This window comes from Carcharodon carcharias, chromosome 9 (assembly GCF_017639515.1).
Source record: "Carcharodon carcharias isolate sCarCar2 chromosome 9, sCarCar2.pri, whole genome shotgun sequence".
NCBI lineage: Eukaryota > Metazoa > Chordata > Chondrichthyes > Lamniformes > Lamnidae > Carcharodon > Carcharodon carcharias.
Window position 1 is genome coordinate 128285999 of NC_054475.1, and position 20379 is coordinate 128306377.

A 20379-nucleotide genomic window follows, 5' to 3' on the forward strand; every position below is an offset into this window, starting at 1 on the left:
CCAAGACTTCCATGCATTTCAACAGCCATATTATTCCAATCCTCTGAGTTTGAAGTGATCTTTAGTGAGCTGTCCACTTGACTGGATTCTTGCTGCTATACTCTATGGGCAGAATTTTCTGTGCCCACTGGCGTCGGGCGTGCTTGGCGGCGTGAGTGGACAATATGGCGAGAAGGCTAAAAGTGGGGCTACATTTCCCGCCATCGTACATTAGGAACCTCATTATAATACTTCAGCATATCATTATAAGGCTACCCTGATGGACTCATCCCCCTAACGCTGGATTGCCTGCCCATGTCAGCATGATTGCCTGAAGTGTTTCACCACTGCACACAAGTGACATGCACCTGGAAAACTGTATTTTGCTCAGGACTTTAAGGTTTGTTTGCCTACCTTGCTTCAGGCAGCACTCGCATCATCAGCGCCAGGCAGCACAGACAGCACCACAGCACTTTTAGGGCGGTTCATGGGCAAGTCTCTAGCTATCAGACCAGCCATAAGGTGGGGGCAGCTTTGTATGGCTGCAGGCTGGGGCTTGCTTGGGGGAGGGGAAGGAGTGGCTTTAGGTAATGAAAGAGGCTGCAGGGAGAGAGCTGCTCTGGGGAGGGAGGTTATCCCAGAGTGTGTGTGAGGACACATGTTAATCTGTGCAAATTGCCTCAGGATGGTGAGGGCTGGGGAGGCAGTCAGCAGATGAGGTAAGGCCAGATGGTGATGTGAGGGTGTGTGTGTGAGAGAGTGAGTGTCCCTTGAGCTGGCAGTGAGTGAGATGTCAGCGAATGTGTGATGGGCTTGAGTGTGTGAGTTTAGAGTGATGAGATGGTTGCCTTACCCTGGCAGCACAGATTAGATCAATTATCCCCTATCTGCATTGGATGGCCAAAGTCTTATGTGCAGCATTGGCACTGATCAACACTGCCATCGCCTACCAAGCCGGAGAGGTAATGTTGCTGCCCCTCCTGCGTCCATAGCAGCTGTAGGTGACATCACAGCGGGCCTCCACAGCATCTAAAAGGTGCTCGAGGGATGCATCACTAAACCTGAGGATTTCAGTCTTCTTGAATTTTGGGGCTATATCTTATTTGTACCATTCCTCAGCTAGAAGCACTGAGAAGTGTGCACATGACTGTACTTTGAATGTGGTGCCCGGCGTGATGTAGTGGCGAGGTGACAGCATGGCGGGTGAATCAGAGCCTGCCCGCAATCGAAACACTGTGTTTCCAGGAATGCATTATTAATGTGGCGGGTTTGGGATGACATGATGCGAAAAGCTGCCATTGCAGCCAGCGAGTAAAATGTAATTTCACCTGCCTGATACCGTACTTAGTGCAAATCTGGGACGATTTTGCTCTGTCTCAGCATTGGCAAGCACTTACAATTCGGTGTCCATGGTCATTGACCCTTCCAGATCATGCCATAGTTTCAGTCCTTTCTGTTGAAAATTCTTAATTTTCAATTCTGCAGGCACTTCTGTTGCTCCTGTACTCACCACGATTGAGTTGGATACATCAGTACTGTTACTTGGATCAGTTCTTTGCTCAACCTGATCACAACTGAACAAGGAGTTTTTATTCACAGAAACAACTTCGGAACTACGACACCCCATCCCAGGTTGTGCAAAAACTATACTGCCTGCTAGATCATTGTCCAATGTAAAGTCGACATTTCTAATCGGGAATTGTGGAACAACTCCAACCACACAAGGCCCCTTCATCAGAGCATGATTTAAATTTACTTTATGTAATGGCTAAGGAACAGCTTTCTCTTGAATATCCTGTATTTATATATTCCAATTTAGTGAACTTTCTGAAGAAAGATCCAAATCCTTTGCAAACAATAAGCTCTGAGCTGAACCCGTATCTCTCAGGCTAACAATTTTTCTAGGCTCTTTCCTGGGCAAAAATGGAGTGACTTACCCTTCCAATATAAACACCTTATAATATTTTCTAGTTCTATCTTTGCCCACTGTAAAAACATGAGTAGCAAAGGGGTTCTCACAACTTTCACATTCTGGTGCAGCTTTCTCTGTGGAAATCCTGTCACTTGCACCAGTGCCACTGTTTTAACACTCCTGTCTTTTCTGAAGACTCCTAAAGTGTCCCTGTTACTGTCACCGGTTTACTGTTCAGCTTCCAATAGTGGGCTTTGAGATGCCCTGTCTTATGGCAATAAAAGCATACTGGTTCATTTATGTCACTTTTATCCTCTACATTATCATTTCCCTTGACAGTTTCTGCCCAAAACATGACTCTTTTCTATTCCTTCAGTTTCCCTGTGAGTTTATAAATGGAGATCTACACTCCCCAACTGCCTATGTGATATATCGTACCTATCTGCTGGAACCACTGCTTCCCATACCATAGAAACCTAATGGTCTTGCAGGTGTGACCAAATAGCTGTTGGAATGCTACTTTAAAGTTCTTGAAGTATCATTAACTCCTTCACATTCTCAAAATTTTGTTCCAGCTTCAGGTATCAAAATCATTGATCCCATGACATTTCTTTCTCACTAGCAAATTCTACAAACATTTCATTTGCTCTTTTCATTAATGTCTAAAATTTCAACTGATATGCTTCAGGGACAAGCTCAAAGTATTAAGAACTCAATTTTAGCTACTTCATAATTACCACTCAAGAAGCTTGACACTATCCAGGACAAAGCAACCTGCTTTATTGGCACAAACATTCACTCCCTCCACTACTGACGAGCAGTGGCAGTGTGTACTATCTACAAGATTCCCTGCAGGAATTCACCAAGCCTCCTTAGATAGCACCTACCAAATCCACTACCACTGCCATCTAGAAAGACAAGGGCAACAGGCACATGGGAGCACCACCACCACCTGGAAGTTTCCCTCCAATCACTCACCATCCTGACTTGGAAATATATCGCTGTTCCTTCACTGTTGTTGGGTCAAAATCCTGGAACACCCTTCCCTAACAGCACTGTGGGTGTACCTACACCACATGGACTGCAGCGGTTCAAGAAGGTAACTCACCACCACCTTCTCAAGGGCAACTAGGGATGGGCAATAAATGCTGGCCCAGCCAGCGAAGCCTACATTCCGCAAATGAATAAAAAAAAATCGGTTGTCCTTCCAAAAGGCTAGAATGCATATCTATGGCCTTTCCAAACAAATCACTTTGCAAAAAGAGTCAATGGGCAGAATCTTACGCTGATCGGGCAGGCACGCACCCAACCTGATCAGACGTGAAATCGTGTGATATGACGTTGGGTGAGGGTCCAGACATCATCCCATTCTCGTGCGTGCGATATTTCGGATGGCGGTCGAGCGCAAAAGTCGGAAGTGCGCCCGCCGACAATTAAAAGGCCAATTAAAGTTATTAAAGGTGTAATTGTCTCCAATTTCTCGTGCTCTGTGCAACTTTACGGTTAGCAGGTGAGCGAATTAGCCAGGCAGACTTTGCATTTTTTATGAAACCTCATCCAAAAGGCTGGATGAGGTTTTCATGATTAAATGAAGGTAAAATATAAACCTATGGACAGCATTTTTATCATATATTTGTTCAGGTTGTGATGCTGGACTTTTTTTTCCTGATTTAAAAAAAACTTTATTTAATGCTTTTCAGGTCTTCAGCTCCCTGAGCACCTCTGTGCCTTCAGGGAGCTTTCAGTCAGCGCCCACCCACGGCCTTGTTAACCCAGGCAGCACTGAGCCTCTCGGTGCTCACTTCATGCTGGCTGGCTGTTAATTGGCCAGCCAGCTTGAAATTGCAGTTGGGGGCCAATCACAGTCGGCTGTTCCCCAGCTGATCCCGGACCCGCAGTTCGTACCAGCCTGCCAACCTAAAAATCCTGCCCAATCTGTCCTTTGGCCACTTTACATTTGCAGCCACCTTTTCAATAAGATAAAATGTCTCTCAACTCCGTCTTTAGTGAATTTAGGCAATAGGCAAAGACTCTTTGCTTTATCAAAGCTCAGAGAGGGAATTGATTCCTCACGTGAACTACTAGACTTCCTACCACCCCATAATCTAAGTTTTTCTCCAGCCAGTTCATGTTGTTTGATTTCTTTCTTTCTTTGAAACTCAAGCTTTCACATTCATTTCTTTCACCCTATTTTTCTTCTTCCACTTTTGCTAACTTCTCTCTCAGGAGTTCAAGCTCGTGTTTCTGCTTTTCTCTATCTCTAACTCAAGCTGCTTCATCTACAACTGAATTCTAGCTCATGCAAGCTGTATTCTACCTGTATCAATCTTCTCTTCTTCTAATCCTAAACGCTGTGATATTACCTCAATGATGCCTGTTTCCTTAGCTCCTGCTTTTAACTCTAACTATTCTGCTAATGCAATTAACCTAGCCTTGGTCAATTGCTGCAATTCACTCAGGGCCAGAAAAGTCGTAGCAATTGGCAAAGTAATTTTTCTTTTCAATCAATATAGTAAAATTCACTGTGCAAATCTTATTAACCTTAACCTCAGCAAGTACCAGCACTTGTATTTGTCTGTGGATTTGAAATCCCACAAGAGCCCCCAATTTATGTTATGATCCTTGATCAGGCCCCGAGGTTTTTGGTAAGATTCGCTTAAGACCAATAGCTTTTTGTTTAAAGCAGACAAAGGTTCAGATCTAAGACAATTATGCAGTGAATAAAGTCACAAGAATCCATGGGTTTTGAAGAAACAAAAATAAATGTTATTATTCAAGGTTAGAAAGATAAAACAATTTATAATATATATCTTACACTCTAATAGTCAGTGTTAATATGAGGTACCTGTGAATTAACAAGCAGATTGTGGTCAAACACACCACACTACACAAGAAATGGCAGATGCAACCAAGGCATGGATTTCTCAACAGCCCACCCAGACGACAGTAACACTGAGTCAACCAATCTTCTTGAAACTCTGGCCAGAATTTTGCCAGAATTGCACTAATTACGGTGGCGGGCAAGGGAGAAGACATTTTCCTGCTAGCCACAAGGGCCGGTTTTTGCATTGAATCGTCCCCTTCCCGCCTCATTAATTATGCAGCCATAGGAAACATGCCGTGCCACTGGTGGGCGGACTCTGGATCGCCCGCCACGCCGTTACCTCAACATTTCTTCACTCTGGGTGCCATTTCTAAACTGCAGCCACGCACACAGTTCTCAATGCTTTCTACCCAGAACTGCTCCAGTGAAGACGTAGCCCTGAAAGCCAAGAAGTGTTCAGTGAGCCATCCCTGGAATGCTCTTCGGAGGCCCACCATGATGTCCTCCACCCTCACTCTCAGCACTCCGGCTTGGGAGACGGTGGCAGTGGAGGTCAGTGCCACTGCTGCACAGAAGAGCTTGGCCAACCAGTGCATAAAGAGGATGAATGATCTCATCTGTGCTGTGAGGGCGAGGCAACTACCTCATCACTCTAAACTCACATACTCACAAGCCCGTCAAATATTTACTGGCATCTCATTCACTGCCAGCTCAAGGGACATCACCACTCACTCTCTCACACGCCCTCACATTTCCATCTGGCCTCATCTCCTCTGGATAGTGCTTCCTCAGCCCTTAACATCTTGATTCCACTTACAAAGGTCAACATGTGCCCCCACACACACACCCTGGGATACCCTCCTTCCTCAGTACAGCCCCCATCCTGCAGCCCCTTCCCTTGCCTGAGGCAACTTCTCCCCCTTCCCCAAGCAAGCCCTAGTCCTGAAACCGATGAAAAGCCCCCCAAACTTACGGCTGGTGTGATAGGTAGAGACTTGCCAGTGAGCACCCCCCCACCCCCCCCCCCCCCCAACCACTATAAATGATGTGGTGTTGCCTGCGGAGCTGGGCACTGATGACTGCGAGTGCTGCCCAAAGTAAGGTAGGCAAACAAACCTTGAAGTCTCAAATAAAGTACCGGTCATTAGGTGCATATCCCTTATGCACATTTGTGAAACACATCGGCGTGCATTCAGGCCAATGTGACCCAATGTGGGGGGATGATTCTGGCAAGCAGAGTTTATAATGAGATTCTAATGTATTGAAATTAATTTCTTGATGTGTGGCGGTGGGAACACAGCCGGCTATTAACGGGTGGAGTGGATGATCACAAACTGGTTTTATGACGACGTGTAACCGGTTTTTGCAACCTCCCGATATTTTCTGCTCCCACGAGCTATGCCACCCACCACAAACGGGAACAGAAAATCCCGGATTCTGTGCCTCTCAGGGGAGATTCAGTCTTCAGTTTCGAAGATCTAATTTGGGAACACACTGCAAAAGCTGCTCCAACTCGGACGGTATCAACAATGGCCAACCTCACAGGGTTTCAATCTCATCTCCAGAGTTTCCATTCCTCTGGATTCACACGTATTCACTCAAACACCAACTCAGAAACACAACTTCAGCTCTTTGGCTGGGCCGAGCGGGGCAGTACTGCTCCAAAGGAATACTTTGCCCCAAAGGCCTGCAGCATCGAATCATCAATCTTCAGCTGTCTTCTTGGATCTTGAGGGGTTCTCCTGATCCCTCTTCAGTTGAAGCTTTCCACCACAGCACTTTTCCTGTTTGGAGTCGGTTTCCCTGCTCCTCTCCTTATCATCTGTCCCTGTCCCCTCTCTGAATCACAGAATCTTTACAGGACAGGAGATGGCCATTCAGCCCATCAAGTCTGCACTGGCTCTCTGAAACAGCATTCTACCTAGCCCCACTCCCCTGCCTTATCCCTGTAAACTTGCACATTCTTTTCAGGTAGCAATCCAATTCCCTTTTGAATACTTTGATTGAACTTGCCTCCACCACCCTTTCCGGAAGTTTGTTCCAGACTGCAACCACCCTCTGGGTGAAAAATCTTTTCCTCGCATCACTTTCACTCCTTTTGCCAATTATTTTGAATCTGTGCCCTCTAGTTCTTGATGTTCTCTTGAGTGGGAACAGTTTCTCACTATTTACCCTGTCCATACCACTGAGGATCTTGAATACCTCTATCAAGTCCCCTCTCAGTCTTCTTTTCTCCATGGAAAAGAGCCCCAACCTCTCCAATCTATCCTCATGGCTACAGTTTTTTACCTCTGGAGTCATTCTTGTGAATCTCCTCTGTATTCTCTCCAAAGGTTTCATATCCTTTCTCAAGTGTGGCTTCCAGACTAGACACCGTACTCCAGATGAGACCTAACTAGTGCCTTATACAAGTTCAACATGACCTCCTTACTCTTGCACTCAACACTCCTATTAATAAAGCCCAAGATACTATATGCTTCATTAAATGCTCTCTCAATGTGTCCTGCCATCTTCAATGATCTATGTACATATACACCGATGTCCCTCTGTTCCTGCACCTTCTTTAGAGTTTCTCCCTTTATTTGATAATGTCTTCCCATATACTTCTTGCCAAAATGAGTCACCTCATACTACATTGCATTGAACTTCATCCACCACTTGTCTGCCCAATCTACTAACATGTCTATGTCCTTTTGAAGTTCAAAACTATCTCCATAACATTTGACAATGTTTGCAATCTTCGTATCATCTGTAAATTTTGAAATAATGCCCTGCACACCACAGTCTAGGTCATTAATATATATTAGGAAGAACAAGGGTCACAACACTGATCCCTGGGGAACTCCACTACAAACATTCCTCTGATCTAAAAAAAAACATTTATCACTACTCTCTGTTTCCTGTCACTCAGCCAATTTCTTATCCAAGTGCCTACTCTTCCTTTTATTCCGTGAGCTAGAATTTTGCTCACCAGCCTGTTGTGTGGCACTGTGTCAAATGCCTTTTGAAAATCTATATCAACAGCATTGCGCTTATCAAACTCTGGAGCCATTCTTTTGGGACCTCTCCCTGTCCCCGCTCTCTTTGGGGCCTCTCCATTTCCCCTCTTCCTGCCCCTTACCTGGGACTCTCCTTCTTGTTGGTTCTTTGCTCCCGATCTCCTGATTCGGTTTTAAATGTCATTTTTTTATTTACAGGCTTGGCTGAAAGAATGTAAAAATGATGATCTGCACATGTGCAGCCTGCTCCTGCTCTGCACCTGCGCAAATCTCCAATGTCCATCATTACTGACCTCCACTCTAAAGACCAAAGTAAGTCCAGACTTCATAACAACATCTCAACACCCTATTTCCTGTTTTAACTGCCTGTGAACATTGTGCTAACTGTGTTAGTGCCAAGTCCATTGGAATACCCAACACCTCTCTTGCTTCCCAATATCTTAACTATATTGCCATCAAATACATTTTCCACACCAACTTTCCCTCAGCTGAATCTCCCAATATTGCATTTCCCTTCAATAAAGTGCACCTGCCATTCCTGATCCAAACAAATTACATTGTCTGTTACTATGGTTATGTGGGTAAATGCGGCAGCCCATTTAGAGACCACACCATAATTATGGATGATGAAAGTCATTCAATCCATCTTTATTCAACCATTAAGGACTGGCGGACATCCCGCCATTGTAGAATCTGATTGTTTCTTCAATGATTCCAAAGCTTTACCTCCCCTGCTCAATCAGGAAATTAGTTCCAAGTGTACATCACTCTTTGTGTACTGAAGAATATCAGGGAAGGATTTTTCCCTCGTCGGGGGGTGGTTGGGAAGCTGACAGCTGCCTGTGATCAGGGCCAGACCACGATTTCACACTGACAGGCCAATTAAGGCCCGTCCAGCTTGAACCACGGGCAGCAGCGTTCAGCGCTGCCTGTGTGGGGGAGGGGGGGGTGCAGAGCCGAGTGTGAACTTCACACATGGGGGGGCAGGTGCGTACTTGAAAATCTTCCTGAGACACAGAGCTGCCTCAGGGAGATGAATTGTTTTAAAAATTAGAAATAAAGATTTAAAAAATGTTATAAAGCATATCCCCTCACGTGGCTCTGTCACATGAGCAGGGACATGTTATAAATGAAATTTTAAAATATTTAAAAAAACAATATTTGCTGTTGGAAACTTTATCCTGCCCATGGATGAGGTTTCCTAAATAATGCAAAGGCTGCTTGGCCCTTTCACCTGCCCACCAGCCATAATGTTGGACCGACAGCGAATAATTTGTTTTAAAAGCCTTGTTAATGACCTTAATAAGTCTTATAATTGTCGGTGGGTATGCCGCCAACTCCAGCATGTGCCCGCTGCCCAAAATATCGTGGGATGGCGTCGGGATGCTCGCCTAACATCAATGTGAGTCATTTTATGCTCGGTCGGGTTGGGCACATGCCCGCCTGCTGAGCTAAAAATTCTTCCCCTGATGTCAGGCCTAAAATTACCTTTCCTAGTTTGAGACCATGCTCCCTTGTTCCATAGTTTAACTACATCTAATTTCTTCAGCAAAATTATGTCCCTCTATAAGGTCACCTCTCAGGTGCCCAATCTCCAGGCTGAGGTATCCAATTTCTCCAGTCTTTCCTCATAACTCAAAACCCTGATACTGGGGATCAGCCATGTGGCTCTTCTCATCACAGCCTCCAGTGTTTGAATGTTTGTCTCTGTTTGGATGAGCTGGATGCAGTTGTCAAGGTGGGATCTGACCAGAGCACTGTAAAGTTTGATGATCTCTTCCTCTAACTTATAACTTTATGTTGAGGTACTATAGCTGAACATCCTTTTCGACTTTGTTGCTGCTGATCTGCATTGGTTGGACATTTTTAGCATAGGGGTGTTCAGGCAGAGCAAGGATTAATGTGGGGCTGGAGAACAGTATCGCTCATTGCATGATGTAGAGAGTCACATGACAGTAGACTGTTGTATAGCAGAGACTGGAAGGAGCCAGCATAGAGACAGCACCAATGCAGGGCTGTACTTTAGAGATTTATATAGTTACTGGTTATGAATAAAATGGTTAATGTTCAACCATACAAGTAAGATGCCAAACAACCTTACAACATGGTGGCAGCGAAGGATGGACCCTAAAATCCCAGAGGAGCTGAAGAAGGAACCCAGAATCTAAAAGCAAGAAAAGCTAATGAAATTGAATTCTGACCTGTGAGAAATGTGCCTAAGTTGAAGACATCATTGGAGATCGCCTAAAAAGAAGCTCCATTTCAGACATGGAGGCTGAAGGAGTCCACCAGGGCATGTGCAGGTCCACTGTCAGAACTGATCAAACACAGAATCAAGGGATCTAGCTGAATCGCATAAAGGCTGAACAAATTTGAAAGAAAAAAAGGGAAAAAAGGCTAAAAGGCAACAGAAGAATAGACTGTGCACTTGGAAAGTCAAACCTCATTGGGCACAGAGTCAGAGTCAGAGGGCCTGAGCAGATCACAAAAGGCTGATAAAAATTCAAACAAAAATGGAAAAAAGGCTGTAAGTCAGAAGAATAATTCACTGTTCGAGTGAAAAAAATCCTGAATGAATGCAGAGTCAAGAAATCTAACCAAATCACAAAAAGGGTGAGCAAAGTACAGCAAGAAGCCTAAGTTTACTTTTTTAAAAAATAGGCAGCAATCAGCATCAGCAAATCTTGAGGGCAGCTGCAAGAAAACAGCAGCAACGGTCCACAGCCAGCTTGATAACATGTGGTGGCCAAGCATGACTGAAGAGAAAAATATAGTTTCTAAAAATGGCAGGCAGGGCTGAAATATTGTCTTCCATTTGATTCCCAAGCTAATCAAAGCAAAAAGCTGGCCTAAACCTTTTGTTTTAAAGGTTTCCAGTAGAGTTAATAAGTTGAAAAACTGGCCCCGTCAACACAATGGGAGCCCACTGAAACCCAACGAATTGTGGGAAGAACAAAGAAAAGAATGGCAGATGGGGAACCATCATGAAGAATAAAAATAAATTAAAGAGGTGCTCAGCTGTTATAAAAAAGAAAGCCATGGGTTGTAATTTAAAACTAGCGCAGGCCAATTTAAGCTAAGGCAAGGCCAAACCAGAAGAACTCAACCAGAAGTGCAGCCAGGCACTGCAGAAGGTAGAAAACGTACTCAAAGGAGTCACTGCTCTGAAAGATGCTTTGAAGAATCAATACATAGCTCTGAAAGAAACATGAGCAGCTAGAAAAGATGTTGAATACTACTTCAGAAAAAACTGAGGTGGACATCGCAGTGGTGATAAAGCAATGCATTGAAGAGCGGCGTGAGGTGGCAATAAATAGTTGCAAGAAAAGCTGATTGTCTTTCAAGATCAAATACAAAAAGAGTACATAACCTTTCAACAGCATGAAGAAATTAGACTGTCTTGAACAGCAGACTGGAAGAACAGCAGAACAAAGTTGAAGAGACTATTGAATTGCAAGAAAACTGAAAATGAAGCAATTGAGCTTCATAAACAAAAAGAAAACCTGTTGAAGGACCTTCACATGCTCCAAGGATCACTCAGGTCAATGTTTGTTCCTCTGGAAAATCATGAAGGGGAGCAAAATGAATTTACCGTCATACTGAATGAACTGAAGAACCAGCTGGCAGAGAAGACTCAGCAATGTTCCATATTTCAGGAGGAAACAAAGAAATAAAGGAAAGAGACCAAAGAGCTGAAGAACCAATTGAATGAAAAAGAGGAGGCTTTGAAAGGAAAAGCTGTAGAACTTTTCAAGCTGCGAGCGGATAATGAAGTCATGAGTAACACCATTACATACTGAAGTAAGTTAAGACTTTGCCAGAGATAGGCCTGGCCAACAGTGAAACCAAGATGAAAGATAAGGACAAAGCTCTATTGCAGCCAGAGAAAGAAAAGACAGAAGTAAGATTGGAAAATGTAAATCCAATACTGAAGCACAAGGAACTAGAAGGAAAAGTACTGGATGTCGCAAAGCCTCATTCAGCTCTTACTGAAAGCCATTGAGTTGTTGAAAAATGACATGGCTGAAATGAAAATCAAGAACCAAGAATGTCAAGAAACAGTTGAACAGTTGCAAGAGAAAGTAAGAGTTCTCACAAAGGAACATGAAACGTCTCAGAACCGATTAGCAGAAAAAAAATGAAAGAATGTAAGCTTGAAGGGTTGCCCACAAGAATTAGGCTCTGCTCAGGAAAACTTGTTCGGTATAGAGAACCACCTTTCACATCGGAAAGATGAATTTGCTAATGAAAAATGAGAACCGAGAACCCAGGAGTGGCGCTTACAGGGAATAGAACATTTGAAGAAGAGCATGAAAGATGAGATGTGCAGCATGGAAGAGCAAATCCAGACTTTAAAAGAAGATAAGTCTGAAACAAATACAACTGAACTCACCAGAGCAACTGCTGATCTGAATGAAAAGATTCATAAGCTTGAACAAGGATTGGATAATAAGATACTAAGGAAATATTTGGCTGAAATTGTGAAGCAAGTGGAAATGAAGGTTCCATTTTTGAAATCTCAGCATCCAGGAAGAATATGGCAGCCCCCAAGGAAAATGAAAATCTAAGTCCATTCCAGGAATAAATGGAGTGAACATTCCTTATGGAAGGAACGAGACAAACCCACATTGTCTGAACAAAGCAGATGCGTTGTAAATAAAGAGAAATGCAACTTCAAGGAGCACAAAAGGTGAGTCAAATGGAGAAAACCAAGTACTTGAAGCACAAAGTACTACAATTTCAATACTAAACAGACCACGTCAACTCAAAGCAGCTGAGGCCACCATTCCTCCAAACATGACAGAACAAGATCTGGATGAATTGTCAAGCTTCTATACTGTATGAATTTATAAAGTCATGAGACTGGGTGTGGAGGGAAGGAAAGGAGTAGCAAATAAAGTAAAGATTGTATTGTAAATATATTTGGGTAAAGGCTTGGGGGAGATGTAGTATAAGGGTGTTCAGGCAGATCAAGGGTTAATGTGGGAATGGAGGACAGTACCACTCATGGTGATGTAGAGAGTCACATGATACTGTGTGTGCAATACAATTTGAAAAGGTCCAGCATGGAGGCAGCACCCATGCAGGGCTGTACCTTGCAGAATTATATAGTTCTAGGTTACCAGTAAACGGTAATGTTCAACCATACAAGCCTCTTAGCACTAAACAACCTCACAGCATTCATTGCCTCCATCACAATGACTGTCTGCACTTTACACTTCTCTTCCTAAGTCTCTCTCGGTGCGCTGGGCCTCAGCAAAATGAAAGTAAGTAGCCGAAAACTGGGAGTGATGTAAAACAGGGTGTTGGGTCACTATGCCCGTTTTATTGCTCTAGCAAAGTCTGGGAATGAAATCTCCATCCTTCACTAAGAGATTGCTTGAAGAAACATTTTACAAATCTCTACTCCATCCCATGTTCACCTCACCCTGCACCATCCTTTTTAAAATCTGGCAGTGGTCATATTGTGGGACTAAAATCTAGGGGGAGGACACATTATCATCTATTGTAACTTTGGCAAAAATGTCCCAGAGCAACAGCGTATAGGGATTTTACTATAAGAGCCTTTAGAACCCAAGCCTCTGATATAATTGTTTCCAGAAATGATTTCTCTCGGGATATTGCTGTCACACTCTCCTTTGCAGTTGGAATTTCTTATTTATGAATTAGATTTTTTCCACTTAATTTGCCTGTTTCTCTCACACCTCAAACAACAATTAGTTTTAAAAAAAATACTGTTTGCACATTTATTTAGTATGAATGTAATGCAACACCATATGGAGCCTGTGGATAGGCTGTAATTGTTACACAGCGTACAACACAATTCGTGTGAGGGGTTCTGGGAGAAGTTCTTGAGTTAAGGATGTAGTGAATTTTTGTACCATGTGTCACTCTTTGCTGAAAAATTCAGATCAACAATTTAATCTATATTTCTCCTGAGCTGATGGCAAAATGCCTGTTTGGTTCACAAATCCTGGGTATAGTGTCAAAGGGGCAGATGACACTTGTGCTGTATTGTGGCTTTGTGCCAGAGAAGTCAGAATAGGAAAGTTGTTTCAGCTACAGAGTTGAATTGTTTCATAAATGTAATGAATTCTTTGTAGCCATTTTCCTAACATCAGTTGATTGCTCTTTAATTAATTATCCTTACATTGAGCCTCCAATTTCAGCATTGCTACAGTCATTGGGCCCACTGCATGTAGGTGTAATGAAAGAAAGACAAAATCTACACTCATCCAGCACCTTTCATGATGTTCCAAATTGCTTTACAGCCAATTAAATACTGGACTTGACTATCCTAATGCACTTCTGACTGGTCTCTGACATTCTACGCTCTGTAGACTTGAGGTCATCTAAAACCTTGCTCTCTACGTCCTTACAGATGGTCACATTCACATATTACCCCTATGCTTGCTGACCAGTATTGACTTCTGGTTTAGCGACACTCTGATTTTGATATGCTTATCCTTGTTTTCACTCCCTTGTATGGCCTCTTTCATCACTACCACTATAACCTCCTTCTGGGAAAAGATGAGTCCGTCCCACACTGTCACTGCCCAATTTAAACAGATGAGAAGAAAGAACCAAAAGACAGGGTCCTTCTTTGTTGCTTCACCCTGCAAAATTGATTAACTTTTAGAGCTATAACCAGCACTAAATGTGGAAACAGCTTAAACTACTGAAACACAACATACCTGTGTTACAAATAGAAGGCTGAGGAAATAAAATAACAAACTAACACCAGTTATCAGGTAAAGACGCCTTGATGGTAGAAACTTAGGGAACTGGTCCAGCAGAGCTGTGAAAATTGTTTCTGATGAAAGAAAATGTTAAATTAAATCAATAATTAATGAATAATTTACACAGTCCCAGAGAATCCACCACTGCAGAAGCCAAAGCCCTGCAGGCTAGAAGAGCAGATGAGAACATACAAACATTCAAATTTGGTGCAGGAATAGGCTATTCAGCCCCACAAGCCTGCTCTGCCATTCAATAAGACCGTTGCTGATTTGACTGTGGCCTCAAATCCACATTCTGCATACCCCTAACAACCTTTGACTCCCTTGTTAGCTGAGAATCTATCCACCTCCGCCTTAATGATATTTATTGACCCAACCTCCACCGTTCTCTGGGGAAGAGAGTTCCAATGATTCACAACCCTCTGAGGGAAAAAATTCTTCTCATCTCCGTCTTAAATGGAAGACCCTGTATTTTTAAAGTCTGTCCCCTACATCTGCCTCTGCCGCAAGGGGAAACATCCTTTCAGTATCCACCCTGTCAACTTCACTCAGAATCTCATGTGTTTCAATAAGATCACCTCTCAATTTTATAAACTCCATTGGATACAGGCCCAGCCTGCGAATGAAAGGTAGCAGTAAAACTTGTTCGAACTGATCTTGTATACCTTAAAATGGAACTTCAGTATTACTGCTGCCAGTATTACTGATTTTTTACTGGGATTTGAAAATTTTGAACTGGTTTGGTCTTCTGGAATTCCTCATAAGGTAACCATCCCCATCCCAGTTGTCAGTTGATTGAACCTTTTCTGAACTGCTTCTCAATTTGTTTATATCCTTTCTTAAATAAGGACACCAAAACTGTACACAGTACTCTAGATGTGATCTCACCAATACCTTGTATGACTGTACCAAAACATTCTGAATTTTGTTTTACATTTTAAAAAATTCATTCATGGGATGTGGGCGTCACTGGCTAGACCAGCATTTATTGTCCATCCCAAATTGCCCTTGAGAAGATGGTGGTGAGCTGCCTTCTTGAACCACTGCAGTCCATGTAGTATAGGTACACGCACAGTGCTGTTAAGGAGGGAGTTCCAGAATTTTGACCCAGCAATAGTGAAGGAATGGCAATATATTTCCAAGTCAGGATGTTCAGAGGCTTGGAGGAGAACTTTCAGGTGATGGTGTTCCCATATGCCTGCCACCCTTGTCCTTCTAGATGGCAGTGGTTGTGGGATGGGAAGGTGCTGTCTAAGGAGCCTTGGTAATTTCCTGCAGTGCACCTTGTAGATGGTACACACTGCTGCCACTGTGTGTCAGTGGCGGAGGGAATGAATGTTTGTGGATGGGGTGCCAGTTGAGTGGACTGCTTTGTCCTGAATGGTGTCATGCTTCTTGAGTGTTGTTGGAGATGCACTCATCCAGGCAAGCGGAAAGTATTCCATCACACTCCTGACTTGTGCCTTATAGATGGTGGACAGACTGTGGGGAGTCAGGAGGTGAGTTACTCGCCACCAGATTCCTAGCCTCTGACCTGCCCTTGAAGCCATTGTATTTATATGGTTAGTCCAGTTCACTTTCTGGTCAATGGTGATCCCCAGGATGTTGATAATGGGGGATGCAATGATGGTAATGCCATAGAATGTCAAGGGATGATGGTTAGATTCTCTCTTGTTGGAGGTGGTCATTGCCTGGCACTTGTGCGGTACGAATCTAACTTGCCACTTGTCAGCCCAAGCCTAGTTATTGTCCAGGTCTTGCTGCACTTGGACATGGACTGTTTCAGTATCTGAGGAGTTGTGAATGGTGCTGAACATTATGCAATCATCAGTGAACATCCCCACTTCTGACCTTATGATGGAAGGAAGGTTATTGATGAATCAGCTGAAGATAGTTGGGCTGAGGACACTACCTTGAGGAACTCCTGCAGCGATGTCCTGGAACTGAAATGTTTGACGTCCAACAACCACAACCATCTTCCTTTGTATTTCTCCAACAATTCCCCTTATAATAAGTGACAACATTCCATTTGGCTTCCTAAACACTTGCTGTACCTGGATACTAACTTTTCTTGATTCATATACCAGGTCACCCAGATCCCTCTGTACCTCAAAGTCCTGCAATCTCTCTCCATGTACATAATGTGCTGTTTTTCTATTCTTCCTGCCAAAGCTCCCTGAAAAATGCATTTCATCCAATCCCATTCCTGTTACTCTGGTGTGTGGGAAGGTTTAGGGGAAACTGTATAACTATTATCTTCAGACACCTACAGAGTGTTTTAACGTTACAAAGCAGGCAGGTTTTATGACCAGCTTGCTCCAAATGAGTCAGGTAGATAAAAAAAAGCAAATCCCTCCATGGTGGAAGCAATATCTGTCACAAGGAAATGTGAGGGGATAGAGTTTGGGAAAAATAACAGGGAAAGGAAATATAACCTGAACATTAAGATTCAAAACCACTGCGATAAGTATCTTACAGAGATTGTACTCTGAACTCTTCCAGGTGTTGGGATGACATTTCCCTGGATTGTTGCTTTAACGCAGATGCTAACCCATTTAAGTCAAACAGATTGATGCCCCGTTAAAACCGTGATCAAAGAATTGCCATAAAGAAATATTATGCATTCAGCCACTCACATCACCAACAGTAATTTCTCTATATGATAAACATAATAATTTAGAATAGCTTCCTTTAGTAGAAAGAGCTTGTTTACATGAAGCAATGTCATTCTTACCTAAACCTCCAAAGTGAGTGTCGAGCCCCAGAGTGATCATCATGAGGAAAAATAAAACAGACCAGAAAGGTGCCCAGGGCAACTGTGTAAGAGCTTCTGGGTAGGCGATGAAAACCAAACCAAAACCTAAACAGTGTGCACAATTGAAATTATATAAAATTAATGGAGCTAAGGGGAGACATACCGTGAACTGATGTTATTTCCTTACAATCCATTAATTAATTTAGAACTCAGATTGTCAGTATTTAAAAAAAAATTATTAAATTGATTGTTACATGAAAGTTACAATGATGCAATGATACATGTTCACAACACAAATCACTGACTGTTATATACTTATAATATAAATCTCTAAATTAAGTATTTATAATAATTAGAAGCAGTGATTCGTTTTGAGTTCTGAGTGATGTTTACATGCGTGATAAAAATCTCCAGCTCTGTTTGGAGAGATTGACATTTAAAATATTTGGGGGTGGGGGGGTGTGCATGGGGATGGGAAGGAAATAACTGAGCAGCGAATTTACTGCTCAAGTCCATGCTGCAGAATGACCCAGTGCCCAGGATATTGCAATAATTAGGCTGGTTGTGTAAACTGTGTTTTATTCTGAAGTTACCTGGTCACCTTCTAATTCTAATCACTGATTGGGTGGGATTTTCCGTGCCCGCTGGCGGTGGGCATGACAGGTGGTGTGAGGGTCAATATGGCACGATCGGTTTCATGACGGCAGGATGGTAGGTCGTGATTGTCCGTTTAGCCCGCCAACGGCGGACCGCTTTGCCCGCCATCAGCCATCAGGGACATCATTGTAATACATCAGCATAAAATTATCAGGCCATATCGCCAGGCTCTTGTATCCCCGCTGTGGACCATCCTTCCATGTCAGCAGGAAAGCAAGTTGACGTATTTCACAGCAGCACAGAGGGGATGTACACTTAACATAAGAACTAGGAGCACAGGTAGGCAATTCAGCCCCTCGAGCCTGCCCTGCCCTTCAATACCATCATGGCTGATCTCATTTCAGCCTCAACTCCAATTTCTCGCCCTCTCCCCATAACCTTTCAACCCATTACTAAATAAAAATCTGTCCATCTTTTCCTTAAATTTATTCAGCGTCCCAGCATCCACTGCACTCTGAGGTAGTGAATTCCACAGATTCACGACCTTGTGAGAAAAGTAATTCCCCCTCATCTCTGATTTAAATCTGCCACCCTTTAGTCTAAAACAATGCCATATCATTCTAGAATGCCCCATAAGGGGAAACATCCACTCCATGCCTACTTTGTCTATTCCCTTTACCAATCTATACACCTGAATTAGATCTCCTCTCATCCTTCTAAACTCTAGCGAGTATAGGCCTAAACTGTTCAATCTCTCCTCATATGACAAGCCCCGCATCTCTGGAATCAATCTACTAAACCTCCTCTGAACCACCTCCAATGCAACTACATCCTTCCTCAAGTAAGGGGACCAAAACTGTGCACCGTACTCCAGGTGAGGTCTCACCAATGCCTTGTACAGTTGCAACAACACTTCCCTATTTTTATACTCTATTCCTTTAGCAATAAATGCCAATAAATAAATGCAGGCTGCATCCACCTCTGCTGTGGATGTCCAGGGAGCAACAAGGCATAGCAGCAGGGTTAGGACAGTTAAGGAGAATTAGTTATACAACACCTGGGCACAGGTGTTAATCATTTGTACTGTTCAATATTTTCAATAAACTCCTAAGAATGTCTCCCTGTCTATGGCTCCTTGTTCTGATGAGCAGTGTTCTTGTCACTCAGATGTGAAACCTTGGTTCCTGCACAAGATAAAGACAGGTGTCTCAGTCCAAGGCCGCTTCCCTGTGCTCTGTGCAGTCTTCAGATCACAGTGATAGTCAAGCCTCACACTTCCTGGAATCGTTACTGATGCCTGCACCTTGGCGGTGCTGGTCATTGCTGCCAGAATGTAGTGGGCAAGCGCCAGAGTTCTCTCATACTCCCTGTGTGCTCTCAGCACCTTTAAGGTGGGGCTGGCCCCCATCACACCAGCATCTGTGACCAGTGATGTTGTGCACCAGCTCCTGAAGGGCTGAGATGCTGAAGGCAGACACAGCATCAGACATGTTTAAAGTTTCATGGCTGCGTCTCTGAGATGGCTCTGTTCATGGAGCGCAAGCGAGCTGCCCTCGGTCAGACAGGAGTCAGACATTCTCAGAGGCTATGTGAAGATCTATGGAGTGTCCTCACTGCATGTCATCATCCTCCTGTGATCAAGCGACTATTAGGGCATCCAGTGCATCTCCATGACAGGAGCATTCTCACAGAGGGTATGTGCTCTGCCATAAGCCAAACTGGAGTCAAATGTTCACAACTACGATGTGAGGATCTACAGGGACACCTCACTGCATGCTGGCATCATCCTCCACAAACCAGGCAGCTATGAGAACCTCCCTCCTCGTGTGCCTGCCTCGACTAGCCAGTGCCAGGTCCTCATCCCCGTCACCATCATACCCACCACCGAAGACCACCTCACCCTCATCCACATGACCCCCTCCCCACCCCCCCAAAACTCAACAGCCGCCTCTGAGGCTGGCCAGCACTTGCCCACACACACCCCCACCCCTCAGAATCTCCTGCCGGGCCAGGCATCAGTTTCTCACCCCCACCCCTGGCACCCCTGAGGCCTGTAAACAACAGGTGAGCTGTGGAGAACGTGCTTTCCCGCCAACGTGGACTCTCATTGGAGGAGACGTGCAGCTCCTCCATCTCCTCCTCAGCCAGCTCCCCCCGCCCCCAGGTTGTAAAGGGCATAGCAGACGACAACATTGCATGACACCCTCTGTGGACTGTATTACAGGGCTCCAGCAGACCAGTCCAGACACCTGAACCTCATCTTCAGCATCCAACAGTCTTCTCCACCAAGTTGCGAACTGCTGCATGAGCCTTATTATAGCGCGCTCTGCTGCAGTCTGAGGCCGCCGCACGGGTGTCAGCAGCCACAGTCTCTGTGGGTAGCCTTTGTCCCTGAGGAGCCATCCCTGCAGCCTCTGTGAACCCTGGAAGACTGCAGGGATCTGCGAGCTATGTAGGTGTCGTGCAGACTCCCTGGAAACCGTGCGTATTCCTGCAGGATGTGTTTCTGGTGGTCGCATACCGGCTGCACGTTCAGTGAGTGGAAGTCCTTGCTGTTGATGAAGCCCACTGAG

The 20379-nt window shown here is 44.1% G+C and overlaps 1 protein-coding gene across 1 annotated transcript in view; it reads right to left on the minus strand.

Moving 5' to 3' along the window:
• Positions 1–20379, minus strand: part of LOC121282472 (sodium- and chloride-dependent neutral and basic amino acid transporter B(0+)-like) — a 145331-nt gene that overhangs the window by 20617 nt on the left and 104335 nt on the right. The window contains exons 11-12 of the mRNA XM_041196175.1: positions 17189–17314; positions 14410–14528 (exon numbers count right to left, since the gene is read on the minus strand). Coding sequence (XP_041052109.1) covers positions 14410–14528; positions 17189–17314 — 245 coding nt within the window. The remainder of the gene's footprint in view (positions 1–14409; positions 14529–17188; positions 17315–20379) is intronic.